Source organism: Bombyx mori, chromosome 7, assembly GCF_030269925.1.
Source record: "Bombyx mori chromosome 7, ASM3026992v2".
Taxonomy (NCBI): domain Eukaryota; kingdom Metazoa; phylum Arthropoda; class Insecta; order Lepidoptera; family Bombycidae; genus Bombyx; species Bombyx mori.
Genome location: NC_085113.1, coordinates 8,645,013 through 8,666,283, shown reverse-complemented (window position 1 = coordinate 8,666,283; position 21,271 = coordinate 8,645,013). Strand labels below are relative to the sequence as shown.

Below are 21,271 nucleotides of genomic sequence, written 5' to 3'. Positions count from 1 at the left end.
CCAAATAATAATAGTAACAAGGACACTAAAGAAAACCCGTGCAAATTAAATATAGTACCTCAATTGTTCAACAAAAGAAGCTGTTATTGACAATCATATTATGAAACAGGAATCGATTGATGTGTTAAATCGGTTAGCAGATTTTAAAGAATCGAGTTTTTGATTAACTTTTCATCAATCAAGCAGGATTTTAGGAGCTATTTAATATTGTTACCTGGAAAATACGTACCTTATAGTTATAAACGAAGATGTCACTATGGCCTGGTCCCATTGGATTATCATTCCTGTCACCTATGACGACATGTAGCACCGAAACACCCGTCAACCTCGGAGTGCCAGAGTCGGTTATAGCTACAGGTATCTTGTATTCTTTTCTTTGCTCTCTATCAAAGGATACTAATGTAGAAAGGATGTTCCCTGAAATTTTAAAGTGGCGTTAATGACATTTATATGCCCAGTTTTTTGGCACGGATGCGTTGGATCATTCACGACGAAGCTGCTATGCCATTACCAAAGTCTGGTGGTGATTCCCCCCTTTGGACACGTCGAAATAGTGTCAGTCAGATTCAAATACCGTTCTTAAAAGTAGAATCCCAAATTTTTCGCACCAGAAACTAACAACACAATGGATAATTTGGGTTGAAGACATTTTACCTTTACCCTCAATTCACGTGCTTATTTTTTCGTCGTGTCATTTTCGACGAAGTAAAATACGCATACGTTTTTTTTTTGGGGGGATTTCATTAATAAATCGCAGAGCAATCGTTCTAGCGGTTACGTCGTATAAACGATTTATGTTTAGGCAGGATAATGGGATATTAGAGACCAAAACAAATTTGGCAAATATAATTTTTCCTTTCTCTTCTTGAAGAATTATCGTTCCCACTGGAAAGATATGAGCGGAATTTTTATTGGGTAGTTATCCTAGAATTATTTCGAGAACAGCATTTGATGAAGTGACACTCGGATATTATTAACAGTCGCCATTCTAGTTCAATAACATTACGTACATTTTTTTCATATTAGGTTTTTCGATTCTAGGATGTAATAGCCTTATGCTGCTTTGTTTATTGCCTATCGGCACAAGGCTCATCGGTTTTGTCATTTTCAAAAACCCTTGGAAGAACAAACTGAACGAGATCCCTCACCTTCTCAGGATGTAGATCTATATAGATGGGAAAGAAATAGTCAGGTATTTTCTCCCTTTTTATCAACCGATTTTTTTTCTCTTTTGTTTTGTAGTTATTGACGAAAATAACAACTTAGACAGAAGATAAGAATCAGTAAACTTCGCGAGGCTTACTAACGTTAGCAACTCTGTAACCCCGAACGCTGGCTTTGAATCGAATCGACACTTTCCTAACCGAATTAAAGCTTCGCTACGACGTCATTTAATGCATGTTAACTACACTAATTGATCGAAACTCGATTTTGAGGGCTTCTGCGAGAATTTTGTGTGGCGCGGCTTTGATCGGCGGGAATCTGCAGAGCTGCGATAATAAGTTTAAGCTCCAGTGGAACTCGCGTTTCAATTGGTCTGGTAACAGCGTGATTTGAATGAACGAGTTGAGTATTCTATTTGGATTTTAACTTTCTTCTTGGAGATACGAAACACTTATAAAAAAAAATATTGAAACAATTTAAACTATTCAAATTGATAATTTGAGATCACGGTAATCCCGACCTTACGTCCAATATTGGGTTTCGCATATAACTTCCATTTATATAACTAAATATTTAAACTTAATATTAAATTTGTGGCCTGTTACGTATTCTATGCTTGGTTTGTACAATTGATTTGTAACTTTTTCTGTTTCGTACGATAGGTGAAGCACGAGTGGTTTCAACATGGTGACGAAATTGATATGAATTATCGTCAATTTAGAATAACATAAATTTTTTTCTTATTCCTTTAGATAAGCAGACGTGTCTAGGTGTTTTCGTGGTTATATAGATAATGATTTGTGATATATGTAATATAGATATGTGATAGATCACAAACACTATTATTTAAGTATTCGGAAAAAGATGTTGTCGCGGCGAATTATCAAGTTCCAGTGGTAACTCCAAAAAACAAAAAACTAGAAAAGGAGGTAAGATTGCTTTGTCTGCTCCTAACATCTACCCGCAATCTTCAGACTACCGATGATCGTGGCGGTTACAACAGCCCCGAAATGACGAAAACTCATCAAAAGTGTCTAACGTCTTGCGAGTTTTGCGACATGAAATCGTATCTGAATCCACACTGGAAACTCCGCCGTGACAATCAAATTCTGTTTGTGATATCTATGAACTCCAGAAACCAATGAGCTCTTCTACTGATCTAGGGGTATAAAAAAGAAAGAAAAAGTGATTTCAATTGAACATTAATTACACTCACCTTGTATTTGGAATTTGGATCGGATGTCAAAAGACGCAGATTCGTTCAAAGCGAATGTGAATGGCGGGCCATTCTCGTTGGAGTCGTAATCTTTCGCAGTCAGCACCACAACCTGGCCTGGTGGCTCATTCTCGTACCAAATGACCGGCTGAGTCTGTGGATTGTTAATCAACATTATAAGTTCTAATCTTTACATGGTAAATCCCCCAAATGAAAACGTAAACATTGCAAACTTAATTATTCGTCGTCACACAAACTTTTTTTTTTATTGGTTAAACGGGTGGACGAGCTCATGACCCACCTGGTGTTAAGTGCTTACCGGAGCCCATCGGCATCTACAACGTAAATGCGGCCACCCACCTTGAGAATGCGTTTTAAGGTCTCCATTTTTACAATACGACTGCTTCACGGCAGAAATAGGCAGAGTGGTGGTACCTACCCGTGCGGGCTCACAAGGCGTCCTACCACCAGAAAATATATCATTGTTTGAATGTGTGTGTGTGTGCGTATTCTTGATACAAGTTTTTACGACCATTATCCAACTCCAAAAATAATTAAAGATACTCGGAAAATATATTAATCCAAAACTTTTTTGTCAGCTTACACAGGTAAGAGAAAACGAAATGATTCGATGTACATCGATATAATATACTCGACAGGAGCACGCATTCTTAATCCCCTACGGTCGTCCCATGACCTTCACCGGGAAAATCTTTTATATTATATTTTATAGTATATTTTCGTATTATCCTTTTTATCGCCAAATGAAACGTACTTAAAAATTGGTTTTATTCATGCCCCGCCCTTCAAACCGAAACGATGCTTCACGGCAGAAATAGGCAGAGTGGTGGTACCTACCCGAGAGGACTCACAAGAGGTCCTACCACCAGTAAGAAATATGTAGTATATTCAGCATTTTTCTTTTGCCTGTCAAGCGATTTCGTATTTTTTTCTTTGTTAAATCAAAACAAAATTTATAATGAATAAAGTGGATGTATCTTAGGTTGTCAGCGTCGAATTTCAGTCATCGAGCGAACAATATCAATATGAAATGGCTGAGAGAGATAACGCTTCATTCTCACGTCTGGTAAATATACATTAAATTGAATATGACTGACTTGTTGCCCAAGCGTTCTTTGACAGTTTTTTCTTAAATAATATATGTTAAACGAGTATGAGAATATAGTGATTGATGTCGATGACCTTTGCATTAATATCTTCAATTTTGAAATAGCAATCCTTTTCTACTTTCATTTCAATGAAAAACTTTCAATTTAAAAGATTTACCATTGAAAGTAATGTTTTTTCTATACAACTCGAGTAAGGCTATTAAAAAATCTATCCATCATTTTTTCTTGGATATCGACTTGACCTCAATGAGTTTTTTCAACGAAACCTTAGTACATTTGCTTGTTATAAATAGCTTGAGTTTCAATTCATGGAGTTTATTAAATTTTTTCTCAGTAACAATTGCTGAGATTGTGGACTTTTTTATATTAATTCATTAGCTTTTACACACGGTTTTCTTCGCTTTAATGTAGAAAAGATTTATCAGGTTTATTATAGTATTCATATTTATTTTTTGGATTCAAAACTTTCCGATGATTAGTTCAATAAAATGTGAAAGTCTGATAAAAAAAACTGACTATTGTATTTATAGCTTGGAAGAATTCGAAAGTGAATTATCTATACATATAAATAAAATTGGAGTGTCTGTTTGTAATTTTGAAATAGCCGCTTTGTACTACATGCATATGAATATATATACGGCACGTACACCAAAATAACATTTTTTACAATTTTTGTCTGTCTGTCTGTCTGTTTGTTCCGGCTAATCTCTGGAACGGCTGGACCGATTTTGACGGGACTTTCACTGATACGTAGCTGATGATATAAGGAGTAACTTTTTTTAGACTAGCTTCGCCTCGCAGCGTCAGCCGCGGTACGACAATGACGCGGGTTACATCGCGGGACTCAGCTATCAATAATAAAATTTAATGTTTCCGAAGCGAAGCGAGGGCGGGTCGCTAGTAAACAATAATCCCAATTATATATTGATGAGGACTTTTTCAAACGTAACATACTGAAATGAAAATATTTGATTTTTCAATAAAAGACTCAGAATTCGGGATTATGGCAATGAAACGAACCCTAAAATGTATGTGTTACAAAAGAACAATATTGAATTCGTCTTGGACACGGTTAATGTCACTGTCGACTATACAATAAAGTATGTCATGTCATGGCGGAGGTATCATTTGAAATGTTTCATTGCTAATGTCACTACGCGCGTCTAATTTAGGCGCCCTGTATCGTAACAGGTATTATTAGAATAGGCGCTTATAACTATTATATAAATCCTATATACATATACTGGAGAGCATTGTTCTAACCGATGGCCCAGCTAAAAGACGTGGTCCACAATAGAAATCTTTATCTAAGTTGTGGCCGTCCTAAAGAGGGTACGTCTTGTGGTTTAATCTAATATTCTATGTAATTCATTGCTATATGTTACACTGGAAATACTAATTTTATCTGTTTTAATTTTAATACAGGTAACGTTGGTATGGTCATGTCAGGAGATGCGACCGTGCGATTAGGGTTTCACGCGTGCTTTCCATTCGGCAATTGAAGGGAGATCGTAGATGCTTTTAGTATTAAAAACACGTGATTTTAATTTTAAATGAGCCACAAATTTTGTAGAAGAATATAATCGGAAACTAAAACAACTTTTTGTTTAGATAGATATAGATGGGTGGACGAGCTCACAGTCCACCTGATTTTAAGTGTTTACTGGATCCCATAGACATCTACAACGTAATTGCGCCACCCACCTTGAGATATAAGTTCTAAGGACTCAGTATACTTACAACGGCTGCCCCGCCCTTCAAACCGAAACGGATTACTGCTTCACGGCAGAAATAGGCGGGGTGGTGGTACCCATGTGGCTTACAAGAGGTTCTACCACCAGTAATTAGGCAAATTATAATTTTTGCGGGTTTGATTCTTATTACACCGTGGAAGTCAATCGTGAATATTTGTTAAGTACGTATTTTATTAGAAGAATTAGTACCCGCCTGTGGGATTCGAACACGGTTGCATCGCTAGATACGAATGCACCGGACGTCTTATCCTTTAGGCCAGGACGACTTTCAATAAAAAAAAACCCACAACCGGAGGTCTAACTTCAAATAAATCGCGATAAAGGTACAAAAAACCGATAGGATTCGCGATTCGTTCAATTATATTGACGGGCATCTATCTCTCTGCGACTGCCGATGGATAACCAAAGGAATTATTTGCTTTAAGTGCTGTTATGGTTATTACCTGTTTTCGCTGTAATATTCTTTTGAAGTTATACTTCTTTAGGCGCGTTATGAAAAATTGATGAGAGTGAAATTTTACGATGCGCGCGCACCGTGACACAAAATTAACAGAATGAAGTTGCCCACTAAATCGCTCATTACAATACGACCGACGTAACTTGGCGAGTCTGAATATAGCCGCAGGTGAAATTTCGCGCATGTACACTCGTAAAAAAAAGTGTTATTATCATTCATTTTTTATTAATATAAATGTCAAAATTATTATTTAATATAATTCAAACTAAATATTATTAAATTATTAACGTTACATATTTATTATTTATTATTTAATATTAAAAAAAAAGAAATAAATTTAATAAAATTAAAGTATAACTTCTTACGCGCGTACATAAGTACACGCACCTTTTTTTTATTTTTTGTAACTAAAGTCATCACCTAAGATAGTTGCGGTTAAACTACAAACGTGCTTATTAAGTTAAGGATTATGTCATTAACATTGCCGAATTGCAAGGGCTAGTGCGCTGCTTGTTCGCCATGACAATATTGGGGCTTCTGAAATAACATTCGTATTTTTTCAGTCCCGATTCTGCTCCTGCAATATTGAAATACGCCGATCGTCTACGAGTCGGGATTGGAAAAATATTATTTAAATAATAAAATCGAATTCAACAGTGTTCAGAGCTCATAATATGCTTTATAAGTTCCGGGCGTATTAATTTTTGAATAAATAACATAAGTTTACTGGTGGTAGAACGTCTTGTGAGTCCGCGCGGGTAGGTACCACCTCAACCGATGTCAACTAATATTGATGGAATTTTTTTTATTGCTTAGATGAGTGGACGAGCTCACAGTCCACCTAGTTTTAAGTGGTTACTGGAGCCCATAGACATCTACAACGTGAATACGCCACCCACCTTGAGATATAAGTTCTAAGGTCTCAAGTATAGTTAAAACCACTGCCCCACTCTCCAACCGAAACGCATTACTGCTCCACGGCAGATATAGGCGGGATCGTTGTACCTACCCGTGCGGACTCACAAGAGGTCCTACCACCAGTTACTAGTCTTTCACCCATCGATATCACACGTAAAGGCCTAGGTATTATTATTTAAAGTGAACCTTTAGGTTTGTATCGGCGTAACTTTGGCACTGATCTGTAGTACAGTTTCAACATTCAATAAAAATTGCCAAGAAACATAGAAACTTAGAGGACTTGGTTTTTTCTAAAGACATTATTGTGCAAATAAAAATATACAAAATATTTTTAGGTAAGCACATATAATAGACATTACTACGTTTAGTAAGTACGTATAGTATTTGGGAAAATCTACACTATGTTATAGCATAATAGTGTATAGATACGAGATTTTCACAGCCCACTCAGTTTTTCGCTGGATCTTCTCAATGGGTCGCGTTTCCGATCCGGTGGTAGATTCTGCGAAGCACGGCTCTTGCTAGGGTTCGTGTTAGCAACGTCGTCAGGTTTGAGCCCCGTGAGCTCACCTACTAGTTAAGGCGACGCTGATATAGCCTCTCAAGGCTATCATCAGCTTAGGCAGGAAAAAAAAAGGTTTTCAAATTGCTCCTTCCAGTTGCGATTTACATCAGTGTTACACAAAAGCATCCCCTAAGAAAAGTATTTAAATGAAGTGGTCTTCCGGAAGCAAGGGATGTGGGATAATGTAATTACTGAAAACTACTGTTTAAACGACCAAGAAAATACAATTCTCAAAATAACTTTATACAAATAGATCATATATTATTTTTTCGTTATAAATACCAAATGGTCTTTTTGTTTTAACAGACGCCGCGAACGAATAAGCTATTTTAAAAGCAGCTTTCGTCGATTGTTTTAATAAAAGTAACATATCCGAATGGTAATCCATTAGGCTCTTAAAAGTATTAAACTTTTTATTATCATTTATTGCTTCTGTGGGTGGACGAGTTATGTGGTTACTTGAGCCCATTGACATCTACAACGTAAATGCCGCCACCCAACTTGAGGCATAAGTTCTAAGTCTTAGTTTATAGTACAACGGCTGCCCCACCCTTCACATCGAAAAGCATTACTGATTCGCGGCAGAAATAGTTAGGGTGGTGGTACCTACTCGTGCGAGCTTACAAGACGTCCTACCACCGAAGAAATATATCATGGCAGCAGTATATGTAATGTGTGGCAATGGTACCAGATCCAGGTGGAGATTCTCGAAACTACGAAGTCGACGTGGCCTATATGATAAAAAGCCCAGTGCACACGTATCGATCGATGCGTCTAATCCTGTTTAAACGTAACCACTTAATACCAATTGAACCGTCAGCTCGTTCACTCGTCGTGACAATGAAAAAATACTTTAATTTCAAATCAATGAAGTGTCTACAATTTCGTATTGAAATCTTTATTAAGCAAAGAATAGTAATTATGAAATCATTTAAACATCTAATAGTCAACTTTGAAAAGAAACAATATATATTTAAAGAAATTATTATTTCACTCCTACAAAAGATATTTCGCAACGTACAAACAAAAAATAAGAAATTGAAAACCATAAGCGAGTCCGTATGGAAATTCACTCACGTAAACGTAAGTTGAAATCGACTTGAACGCTTTCGGAATAAAGTTGAAATTGTTCTATCGAGATCTTGCACGTGGAATGCTCACATTGATACCGAGAACACAGTTATCTTTAATAGGAAACAGCCGTAGGTGGCCGAAGCAATAATATATTATAATTATTCGACAACAATTTGTGATTTTAATATACAGACATTTATACAATCAACGATTATCTTTGCAGAAAAGCGAATGTGATACTTTCTTATGTTATAATATCCCTCCGGGAATCTTTCGGATAGCAGACGACAATAAACTAATTGAATAAATAAGTGCGAGATTTAGCCCTAGAAGCAGTTTTAAGAAATCCGAATTATGAAATGTAATTCTGTGGCTGTAACTATATAGTGATGTGTTGTGATGACGAGATCAGACAACGGTGCACCATCACCAGGTCGGCGGTGGAACGGTTGGGAAAGATTTGGCAGGACAGGGGGATTACCAGGAAGACTAAGGTCAGATTGGTGGACAGAATTCCGCACCAAGACATCCTTCCTCTAAAGAACTCGGTATCAAAGACCGACTTTCGTTAATTGCACAATTACGGATTTGAAAGTTCTCTGGTCACTTATCCAGAAAAGAGAACTCGTTGGAAAGATTAGTTATTCAAGACCAGGTGGAAGGCAAGAGATCACGCAGCCGCTCACCAATCTAATGACTGACCTAATAAATCCTACTCCTAAGCCATCCTCTAAAATATTTGAGACATAAATAATGCATCTGCTTGTAACATCATCAGCGTAACTATAACCACTCTGCCAAGAGTGCCCGATTAAGAAGAATGACAGATTAACTGGTATAACTTAACACGTTATGAAGAACGATGAAGCCTTATACCATACGGCGGTGTAGAATAGTGTAGATGAATAGTATAAATAATGATTTGTTTTAAGAGTGGTGTCAGGTAATCTTTCAAGAAACAATTTATTGCCGGCCTCGGTCAGTGGAGATCGAAGATATAAAATCAGTGACATTCTAAGAGGATTTTGGCCTTTACGATAGCATTACACAAAATGGTTTCAAAGTTTACAAACTATTACTTAACGGGTTCTTACCACGTTTTCACATTTAAGGAGTGCCCGATATTTGGACGCATTGCAAGCGCCACGAACACTGCTTAAAGACTGCGGGTAGGATGTTAGGAGTATACAAATCTGCCTAACTTTTTTTAAGATCGTTTTTTGGTGTTACCTCTGGACCCCGAAGTCGAGGCAATCCTTCCCCCCGCTAAATAATAGTGTGTGTAATTCAACTACGTTTAATTACTACCCAAACATAGGTTTAATAAATATCAAGGAAAGTTTGAGCAATAAGGCATATCATAAAGTTAACGATTAATTAACAGATGATGATGCTAATGCATGCGGATGATGTGGGAATGAACAGTTCGCTCCAGATCGTTTCATTTTATGGTTGCTATTGTATTTTCTTTTGTTTTTAAGTTTTTAAATTTTTAAGTTACATCTAAAACGAAAGTAACAAAAGTAAAGAATAGTAAAGTAAGTGATCAAAAATTATATAATCCCCAGTGAGTTTTTCTCAGATGTTCTTTTCGAGACTTGGCTCTTTTTGGAGCCGATAGTGGAATTATTCGTTTTTGACATTCAACAAATTTTGAAAGGAAAACAAGACAATTTAAAGATTAATGTAGAAAATATGGGATTGCTTTAAACTTCGCAGCTATCTACATTACATATACTGTTATTTACATTTAACGGGTACTTTCCACAATTTTTACCAGATATTCAATCTTCAGTCTATTCGTTGTCGTGGCGCTTGCGACATCACCGAAATATTGAGAACTCATTAAAAGTCATTAATTTCATTATTACTCAATAAAACGTCACTAGAACCCGTTAAATAACAATGTGGGTATAGTATGGGATGTCTCGTAATCGAAGACACAATGCTCAATATGTTCCAGATTCGCAGTCAGTTTTGATATTGGTGGCTATCAACCAAGTTTGAAATAATTTTCTAGGATAATATCTTTAGTAATGTGCTAGCACCATTTTAACTACGAATGACATTGACAATATTTGATCTCATCCCAGGAGAGCTATCTCGATAAATCCACGTTGAAAATCAATAAGTCCGTTATTTATTCAAAACGCCACACGTAGTTTGTGTTACGTACGTAACTATCGTTATTTCGCAGGGATTTCGCGAGTGTCGACCAATAAATTCAATATAACCAACATTGTCATGGATGATGTATACGACGCAAACAATTTTGGCACTAAATAAAAAATAATAGTGCCTCCCGCTGTACCCTCGTCAAAGGGATTTCTTGTGACGCACAGACAAACACCTTACCTGTATTATGTGATGGGTTTACGTAATGTGTGTTGATTTATAGAAAACGGTCGATTGTTTTAAACCAATTTTTTACTTAAGTCGAATGTATTAAATCTCATAATAGATTGATGTCTTGTGATGACAAGATCATTCTAATGCGAATTTGCTGTCCAGCAACTTTCTGGACCTCTCTACGTTGCTGTGCAACACACGTTTAAGATTTTGATGACAACCACTATTTGAAGGTACCTTTAAATACACTACCTAAATACGATCCTGAAATGGATATATTTATTAATTTACTTACATTCGTCAGGAAAGGCGCGTTATCGTTTATATCGGTCAGTTCCAAGATGACTTCAGTTGTGGACCTCAAACTGTCGGAGCCTAATCGGCCTCCGTGGTCAGCAGCCATAATCAAGAACTGCCATCTGGTGAATCCTGAGGGTTGGTCCCGGTCCAGTGGTTTGGTCAAACGTAGGCAGCCGTCATTGTCAATTTGCAAGAATTCCTTCTGTTCGTGCTTCACAAGGGAATAGATTATGTTTTGTGGAGCGTTTCTATCTTTTATATCTGGGTCGTAGGCTTCAACCTAAAAAGTGATTAGTACCATTAGATTATGTAATGCAACATGATTTAATATGATCACGAATATGTTGTACTGTGTACAAGCTGTACGTTATCAGCTGTTGTGGTATTTGCAAAACATTCGACAGCTCTGAACTGGGATTTACTGTTTACGATATTTGGATTTAATTGCAGTACAAAATTTGGAAAAGAAGATAAAGTTCTATCCCGTAAAAAAACATTGACCAATTTGGGTTCACACAATTTCAGTTTAGATTTGGAACCCCTGGAGATCTTTGAATGGGCCTCCAAATTCTTAAAATAATAATTGGGCCTTATCTTCGTTCTTGGCTTTCGACAGTTGAATACTTATGACTTAATGACATAGGCAAAAAGGAATCTTATGTTGAACAACGGTTCCAGTTTCCCATCAGATTTGTGTGCCGCAATTCTCACCTTAACTATACACCCTTCGTAAAGCCGTTCCTCCTCAATGGTTTTCGTGTAATTTGTAACAAAAACTGGAGGATTGTCGTTCAAATTCTCAATGTTTATAATGACGACAGCATTGTCTTCGTATATGCCGTCGCAGGCTCGAACATCGAGTCTATAGCTCGTTATATTTTCGTAATCCAATTCGTTGTTCACTCTGATTTCGCCTGTGAAATTTCTTATCAAGAAGGCGTCGTAAGTGTTTCCCGCTACGATGCTGTAAGATACTATGGAAGCTGAAAAAGTATGGATAATTAGAAACTAGTTTATTAACTGTCAAACTTTCAGTGATTAAAATATATGTCCATTGGCCGCGGATAGAGTTAAATTGGAGCTGATAAAAGAAAACAAGGTGGCTTTTACTTTTCAAAATAGCCCACCTTAGTTTTCTTAAAGAAAAATGGTGCACGTGCAACTTGGTACACTTGAAGAAAGTGAAAATTCTTTTGCGGTGTGTAGTATTGTAGTTTTCTTAATTTTTCATCTTTAAATCAAATTTCTCTTGTAATTGGGAATGCTATGTATAAAAGAAACGATCTAGCTCGCTTTGTCCTTTCCCTCTCTCCACGGTTGGGTGGTTCGCGAAACGTTATGTCTATTTTCTCACTCTCGCTCTTCCTAATCTATATATTTTTTCTCTAGCCGTAACGAATCTGTCGCGAGTTAAATTTTACTTTCAACGAGTCTAAAGAAGTTTCACTTCAGAGACTAAAAATATACGGCAAAATAGTTCATACACTAATCAATTAATCGTTAGCCACATATAACGTCATGTTTTAAGATTGGTGTTAAACAATTAGAATGATTAGATTTTCATTAGGTGATTCAGAAAATACAAATCTATGTTTCACGAAAATAAATTTCATGCAATAGATTTCCAGATTGTTTGGTTATTCATGTCCGATTGCTAATTGTTAAGGTAGTATTCCGATGTTGGCGACCAGGGCGACAGGCGACCGCGACTAACGACCGCGACCCTGGTCGCCTGTCGCCTGACGTCCAGTGGCATTTCGATGTCAGCGACCGCGACCGACGACCAGTCTGCCCGCAATTTTTATTGTATACAGTTGTGTTCTAGTGCTCAGTATAATTATGTCGCACAATTTATCCGCAACTAGAAAAAGAGCTATACCGCTTTGATTAGAAGATACACTCATTTTGTTTGCCTTGCTTTCGGAAACAAGAATGTTGCCAATTTCTTCCCAAATATTGTCTCGAATAACATTATCTCGATATGCCTGGAGTGTCGAATCGTATACAGGTGGGTTTTTAGACACATCTATTAACAATTCGTCATCATGTGTGGAGAATGTCTCCATTTTGACGCGCAACGTGGCCGGGTCGCGCGACTACGGTCGTTTACTAGCCACGCCCAGAGATCGCGCGACCGGGTCGCTTGCGTTGCTTAGGGTTCCATATAAGTTCATACTAAGCAGTAAGTTGCCTGTCGCAGTCGTCGGTCGCGGTCGCCAACATCTGAATGCTACCATTAAGCGACTGTTCTAAGATATTACAATCTTGACATCATTTTTTTTAGCAAACTTGTAGAACCGTAATTCGAAATATCGGAAATTGTAATTTTTCCAAAATCAAAAGGAGATGAAACTGTTACTTTTTGGCAGATTTAGTGATTTTAATTTACATTGAAATCCTCATTTTAGTTTCAAAAAGACTTATAATCGACTTTAGTGACAAAAATACATTCAAAATCAATTTAATTTTATAAAATGAATTCATATTTAACGCTCTCGACGTTGTTGACCACATCCGAGCATCTGATCTATACGATAAAATTATTCATCTGAACTTTTCTTACCTGTATCAATGTCTCTAGCGTTCACCACAGTGACGAGTTCATTAATATTTGCATTCTCAGCAATCGACTCCGCAACATACGTTTGCTGCGTGAAATGTGGTGGATTGTCATTCTTATCAGCGATCTCGATCAAGAAAACTTGCTGTCCTGCATTGTGTTTCCCCGGTATAAGGGCTGATTCAGAATTATCGGTGGCTATGATCTTAATATTGTAAAAGCTTCGTTCTTCCCGATCAAACATCTTTAAGGTTGTGATGTTCCCGGTGATGCTGTCTATAGCGAAAGGGTCTGAGGGGTCTCCCAGTTCGTAAGTGACTTGGTTGTTGGCTGCGGTCCCATCTGCGTCGAATGCTCGGACCTGCATCACAGGCGTGCCAGGATTCTCGTTTTCTAATACACTACCGGAACGGATTTCGCTGAATATTGGTATGTTGTCGTTGACATCTTCCACTTCGATCTGGATTATTGTTTCGGCTGCTAATTTATAATTATTCTGTGAAATAAAGAATGGTATGAAACTTAAAGATTTTGCAACAGAAAACAGAACTCATTGCCTTGCCTGAGAATTTATTGCTTAGATAGGTGGACGAACTCACAGTCGACCTGGTGTTAAGTGGTTACTGGAGCCCATAGTAATCTACAACGTAAATGCCCACCCACCTTGAGATATAAGTTCTAGGTCTCAGTATAGTTACAACGGCTGCCCCACCCTTCAAACCGAAACGCATTACTGCTTCACGGCAGAAATAGGCAGGGCGGCGGTACCTACCCGTGCGGACTCACAAGACGTCCTACGAGTAAAGTAAGAATTAATGAAAGTGAACAATAAAATAAAAATTAAATATAAGAGAATTTTACTGACCTGTATTCTTACAGTGAGGGTGTAATCAGTTATCTTCTCATAGTCCAAGTGATTCCCTAATTTAACGTAAGCTGTATCGGCTTCGGGTTCCAGAACGAATGTATGCCATTTATTCGTTTGTTCTGTTTGGCCTTGAACTAATTCGAACTGCAGCTTGTTCTCATCCGGTATGTTGGAACTATGGTAAAAAGAAAATATGATCATGTTTCAACAAAAAACTGAAAGTACAATCGATTTACGTAATACCGTAAACTCGAAGCCTCGTAACTTCAATGTTTATTCATTTTATAAATAAACACGAGCGCTTGTTTACGAACTCCACAAGATGGATCGTTCTGAATTTCATCAAGAACTAACCTCAGTTTAATATTATAATTACAATAAAATGTACTCCCGAAGTTTCGAACAAATGTTTTCATAATTAAATTGTTAGTTCGAACTCCGTCTAAAAGATTATAAACTCATCCGAATTCAGTAGCAAGTTTCGAAAATTTTACTTACACCGCCCTTATTGTAGCTATTGGTGTGTTGAAATCTGCGTAATTTTCTTTTAATCTGATGGGTCCGTCTGGAACTTCTATGAATGATGGGCTCTTCTTGTTGGATTCGACAACTTGTATGTCTAAACTTATGGAACTTTGTTGTTGCTCAACGCCTTTGTCTGTGACTATAGCGCTCAGTTTAAATTTATACCCGGGCGGTTTCTGAAAGACCAAACGATATTTTATTAATAGTAAACATTGAATTTACCTAATGCACTTTTAGTAGCACAAACATATTTGAATAGCATTTTGTTTTTTGTATTTATTAATAACCTTTATTTAGTTTATATTGTATGGACACAAACATTACATCAATTTAATATGTGAATAAATAATTCAGAATGATGTACATAACTATAAATATTGATAGCATACTTACATCAATTGTCTTATTTAAAAATATGACTCCATTGTCTGGATCAATAATAAAATATGCTCCATCCGGAGAATTGGGGTCTAATTTATAATTCACTATTGAATTGTTTCCATCGTCTATATCTGTTGCTGATATCCTCATCACCTCTCTTCCGCTCGGCAGATCTTGAGGGACTGACTCCGAATACGACTGCATAATTAAATATTATTAGTGTTTTAATTAAATAATTGATTGCAATTGCTTGTAGGCATTGATTGTTGTCACAAAACATTTTTTTTAATTAGCTTGTAGTGATGATTTCAGTCGATACATTATTAAACAGACATGATCTACGCAAAGCATGCCCGAAGCTTAAAGATAGTATTACTTCCGAAATAATAATAATCGTGCAGTGTGATAAAATGCGCTTCAGGGGAAAAGAGCGGCCTAGCTAAACAAAACACACCGACTACTTAATGTGCAAAGAAAGTGGATTGAAAAAACACATTAAACTCATTTAAAAATTACCGATAACGCCTTGAGTGGCGGCTTATGATCCTAAAACATACAGCAACATGCAAGTAAAAGGAACACTTTAATATTTCAAATCGTTATTAAAACACATTTGGTACCACTGCTTCACACTGTTCTACATAAGAAAATGAATATCAATAAATTTAAAGCAGTGTTACCAATAAAGAAACAAGTTAGTGATAGTTTAGTGTTTGTGCGGAACTCTTTGGTTCGTATTCGTGAAATTGGCTTTTTGTTTTTGGACAAACCTTCCATACGTCTCCACGGAAGACCTTTGAAAAACAGGCAAGCGTTAATATAGTCTGCGCCACGTTTTGAGGCTAATGAACGAATATACTGTTAGTCACATTCAATTGTATACATACAAAAATATAAATACGAGAGAACTATATTTGTTATGTTAAGGAATGATGTTTCATGGCTAAATTATTAAATTAGGACGCGGCGGATTTTTCAATAGATGATTTATTTATTAAATGAATACTCTAATATGTTAGATACTTACAACTTTATCGAAAACAGGCGGATTGTCATTAATGTCCTCAATGATGATTTTAATCGTGCACGCATCGTCAAGTTGAGGTTGGCCGTTGTCACTCGCTCTCACTGTGATATATGCTTCTTTCTCTCTGGACGGCTCGTCGTGATCAAAAATCTGTATTTTTATAACGTTCATTAAACTAATAACTTTGAAAGGTCGAAACTAATTTCACCTACCTTGTTTCCAAATTAAGACCTACCTTGATAAATAAGCTACTTCCTTTGAATTATCCAAACAAATTTCGAACAGTATATACAAAAAATTACCAGGTAAGATAATTATTGACTACTCTATAGCTCGAAGGGGTGTTAAGTATACTCACGTCCGCTGTGGTGATATTCCCACTTGCGGGATCGACGTGAAATCTTTCCTTTTCACCGGGAGTGGAGACGAATTTGTACGTGACAGTTCCGCCCATTTCCGGCGGATCGCGATCTTCGGCATGTACCTGGATGTTAAATCATTTAGCTATCATTGACCGCAGTCAGGATTTTCGTCCGAGTTGGTTTTATTTGGAAAAATTAATCGAGAAACTTTACTGGGAATAGTATTGTGGGCTTGTGTAGAAGTATGAATGCGTTTCGGTTTGAAGGGTGGGATAGCCGCTATTTGTTAAAACCTTGACTTAGAACTCATATCTCAAGGTGGATGGCAATTATCTTTTGTTGATTCGTAAATAAACAGAAAGGCCTCGACATGTATCATCAATCACTTTTATTTAACATATGTAATATAGTAAAGGTGTTTTTCTTTTATCCTGACTATTTTATGTATTTATAAAATCAAAATGATTTGAGAAAAGCTCATTTTCATTATTACTAAATAGTAGTCGTAAAATTTTAAAACATAGTGTTTATATTCAAACGCGTTAACGAAGAGATTTTTTTAATTTTTAATGAACCGTTTTTCCATCAATACCGAATTTAAAATAGCAAAAAAAAAACAAAAGAAGTCACTAAAGTATGCCCCAGTTGCAGGAAAACACACTACAGTCTTCATTTATTATTACTGGGTCCTTCCAAGAGTTTATTTGTGAGTTACACAACTGGATCTATTTCTTGTGACCAAAATCAGGTCAATTTATTAAACACATTCGGTTCGGTAAATGTAACATTGATTGATATCGTGTCTACCGAAATACACACGTGCTTGTGAATTATTACATATCATGTCAGACTGTTCACGCGATGTTGCCCCAAAATTTTCGATAAATAGATTTACCGTTGTATCTAAAGGTATTGTGGAAAATGCCGAATGTAAATCTAATTTTGAATAACGTTTTAAAGACTGCAACAATCGATCTTCTACAGGCTTTAAAGACTTTATTAAGATCGAAATAAGGAAAGCCAAGAGCATTTCTAAGACTAGCAAAACGTAGAGCGGAGATATTAATATTATAATATGCAATATTTGTAGTGCGTGTATCGTGTATTAAATTATTTTAAATTCTAAAGATAATCCAGTTTAGTTTTAGACTGAACTTTGTCAATTCTGTTTGCCAAACATCGCCACAAATGGTTATCTGTGTCAGAATATTTCAAGCTTATTAGTTTTAGAAAGACCATTTCAGAGTGGAATGTGTAATTTCAGTATTTCATTGAAACTTTGTTTTAAACAAATTTTGGATGAAAAATCATTTAGAATACAAAAGTTTTCATGAATTGATTGGTCACAGCAAAATACTCGTCATAGATTTTCTAAAAAACGATTGAATGGGATATGCAGATTCATAAATATGTAATCCGATTAGTATTGCTAGAATCATAGTATTTTAATAAATATTTTTCCCTCACGTTAATATATTCAACTCATTTGGGTCATCGTTCTCATGTCTAGAGATGATGGCACGTTGTGTCTATGGGTTCTTTATCACTTAAAAAATTAAAGGATAGTGTTTTTAGTTTTGAAAAGGATAACTATGCATTATTAGTTGATATTCAATGAAAATTTGCTTTTATCTGTTGTGAGATTTTTGTTCGCTTAGATATTTTTTTTTATTGCCCTTGTAGGCAGACGAGCACACGGCCCACCTGATGGTGAGTGGTTACTATCGCCCATGGACTTCAGCAATGCCAGGGGCAGAGCCAAACCGCTGCCTACGCAGATAGTGATAAGTCTTCAAAATTCATTATACCTTTCAAATTAAAATTAACTATACAAGAAAATCGTAGAGCAAGAAGGGGTTGATTTTATTGTAAGAATTAAATAAAGGATTTATAACTACATTTTGTTATTATTGATTTATGCAAGAATAGGGAGAAAAGAAATCAGTCGGCCTCACAAGTAGTTCGCTAAGGAGTCGTGAAATATTATAGAAAAATAGTGTGTTCACAATCTAGTGTTTTCGTATTATTCTATGCAATATTCTTTATTATTATTTTTTTGTTCTTTTTCTCTGATATATGTGTTATATTTTTGTGTTATGTATAAATGTGTATATGATTTCATATGTATGAGAATTTGTATATAGATATAACGCCGGTAGGGTTGGGTCCATAATGCCTATTATTCGAACAGTGGGCGTCGTTGGGTAATGTTGGAGAAACGAAACACAGTATTAATGTACTCGGTCAGATTATAATGTCTGATTCACAACTTAGGTAGGTACGTATATAGGAACACGGAACGGTTCAAATTCGACCGCTCTAGCCGACTGCCCCACGATAAGTGTTGGTCGTGTGTCGGTCGGTGAATAGTTGACCCATCGGATCCGACAGACGGCGCTTGCGTCCAGTATCACGTATTGGCTGCAGCAATCACGTGTTGATTGCGACAGATATACGTGTAAATTTTATATTATTATCATGATATAATATTGTGTACGTTGTGTATGTTATGTTTATATATGTATAGCGTGTGTGTGTGTTTGTATATGTATATAATATTATTATTAATTTTCTTATTTTCGCAAAAAGGAATGCACCAACCACAGGACCACACCACCTTTGTTGACTGGTAGAGAATGCCTCAGCCATTAAAACTGCCATTGTACCTTTGTGCATAAATAAAAATAAATAAATAAAAATAGTTTCTTACCTGGAATACGAATGTGCCCACAGGTGCCTCTTCTTTTACCGTGGGCCTGTAGTTCAAGCAGTTTGTGAACAGTGGCTTGTGGTTGTCCTTTACGGCCAGCTTGGGTGATGAGGCTGGTACGTACTGAAACCGCGTTAGATTGTGCAAACATATTATCATTGGACAAAATCAATCCCGACCGATTTTCGTACAAGACATTTGAAAAAAAACTCTGATGTTTGACTTTGATTTTTATCAAAATTGGATAAATTATGGATAATTTATTGATAAAAGCCCATTGAGACATTTTTATTTTCCATTAACTTTTGTAATAGAAAAAAAAAGAGCTTCCTGATGTATAAAGCTAAAAACCTTGTTATATTATTCGAGCTTATTTTATTTCCTTGTAATATCTAATATCTCTTGTACAAAAATCTTTTCGAATTAATTTGATTTTTAAACGGTAGGTTTTCAAGTATTTCTTTTATGTAGTTCGAATTTTGATTCGCATTTCAAACAAAGGTGATTTTTAAGCCATTACCTATTAGATAATCCTGGTTAGTGCTTGGTTAAAATCGATTAAGTATCAAAATCAATATGTCGTTACATTAAAAATGATTTTAATACCTTAATCCTGGCTGTGCTTGTTGTAATAAAAATTGACAAGTGAATAACAAATAGATATTTATACAAACATATACTTACTAAATTCCTGGGTGGCTTCAAAAATATATGTTAGTTTAGACTACCTACACAGTATATTTGTAAACAGTCAATTAACTTTGCATTTCCGTTAAAACTAATAAGCGTCTATGCGAAAAGCTTCATGTTGAGAAATTTCCGAGATTAATTTTAAGGTGTTATGTAAGTCAATTCACTGTTTGTAAAAACTGTTGCCGTACTGACTATTTCATGAACTGTGTATTTATAAAGACACCCATACAACGAATTACGCGGACTATTAATATTAGTTTGGAAAGTTCTTTTTTTCTATAATTATAATCCATTTACAATAAACTGCTTTTAGTGGATATTAACAAAAAAACGTCAGCACGGTAACCGATTTTTCTAAATTCGAATATAAATAAATAAATACGTGCATTGTAAAAAGTACTATTGTAAAAAGTACTATTGTAAAAAGTAAAAAGCGATAAATAAACATGAAATTCTATAGGACCGAAGCTCAGTTGGGAGTGATAGTGGATGGTAGGCGTGTTAGACTTTGTTTTACTCACGGCTGTGTGTATTGGCATGTAGCCCTCTAGGTGTCTTGAATGCCTTAATCTGGTCACGTGGTGTTTGTAATCACGTACTGTGAACAAAAAAGAAAACAAATTATTGATTACTAACTGACCCGGCAGACTTCGTAGTTTCTCAATCGTAAATAAAAGACCAAAGCTTTTGTATAAAATAAACTTAAAACAAAGAAAAGGAATCCCTGTCCGACGGGGGACACATCAAAGGAAAAACAAAATTGTTATGTTTTATTTAATTTAGAGCATTTTCATATTTATCTACCTTTTAAACCTCCTCTGGACTTCCACAAATAATTCAAGACCAAAATTAGTCAAGTCGGTCCAGCCGTTCTCGAGTTTTAGCGAGACTAACGAACAGCAATTCATTTTTATATATAGAGATTTTATACGAGATGCCTTTTTAATTTTTATCTCGATCGCTGTAACGAACTGTAAATGACTATGAACATTATATTAAGATGCAATTTTTTTATTAATAGTACCACTGAATATTCAATTCATCTGTGCCAAGACTTTCTCCTGTGTTATGGAAAACTCAGAGAAACAGGAACGAGTCGACCTTGCAGGGTCGATACAATTCAATTTTTTTATTGCTAAGATGGTTGGACGAGCTTACATCCCACCTGGTGTTAAGTGGTTACTGGAACCCATTGACATCTACAACGTAAATGCGCCA

General features: G+C 36.1%; 1 protein-coding gene and 1 long non-coding RNA gene across 2 annotated transcripts in view; one reads left to right on the top strand and one right to left on the bottom strand.

Annotated features, from left to right (window-relative positions):
* The window catches only part of LOC100127100 (1-cadherin), a 271,341-nt gene that overhangs the window by 41,757 nt on the left and 208,313 nt on the right, over nt 1-21,271 (bottom strand). Inside the window, exons 2-13 of the mRNA XM_021351441.3 lie at nt 20,575-20,651; nt 19,361-19,483; nt 16,647-16,772; nt 16,289-16,438; nt 15,274-15,459; nt 14,854-15,056; nt 14,353-14,530; nt 13,491-13,983; nt 11,639-11,910; nt 10,923-11,207; nt 2,381-2,534; nt 230-417 (exon numbers count right to left, since the gene is read on the bottom strand). Coding sequence (XP_021207116.2) covers nt 230-417; nt 2,381-2,534; nt 10,923-11,207; nt 11,639-11,910; nt 13,491-13,983; nt 14,353-14,530; nt 14,854-15,056; nt 15,274-15,459; nt 16,289-16,438; nt 16,647-16,772; nt 19,361-19,483; nt 20,575-20,651 — 2,435 coding nt within the window. The remainder of the gene's footprint in view (nt 1-229; nt 418-2,380; nt 2,535-10,922; nt 11,208-11,638; nt 11,911-13,490; nt 13,984-14,352; nt 14,531-14,853; nt 15,057-15,273; nt 15,460-16,288; nt 16,439-16,646; nt 16,773-19,360; nt 19,484-20,574; nt 20,652-21,271) is intronic.
* LOC134199163 (uncharacterized) lies at nt 1,047-3,505 on the top strand. Its single transcript, XR_009973529.1, has 3 exons — nt 1,047-1,192; nt 1,917-2,093; nt 3,384-3,505. It is a non-coding gene; the product is annotated as an uncharacterized LOC134199163 (long non-coding RNA).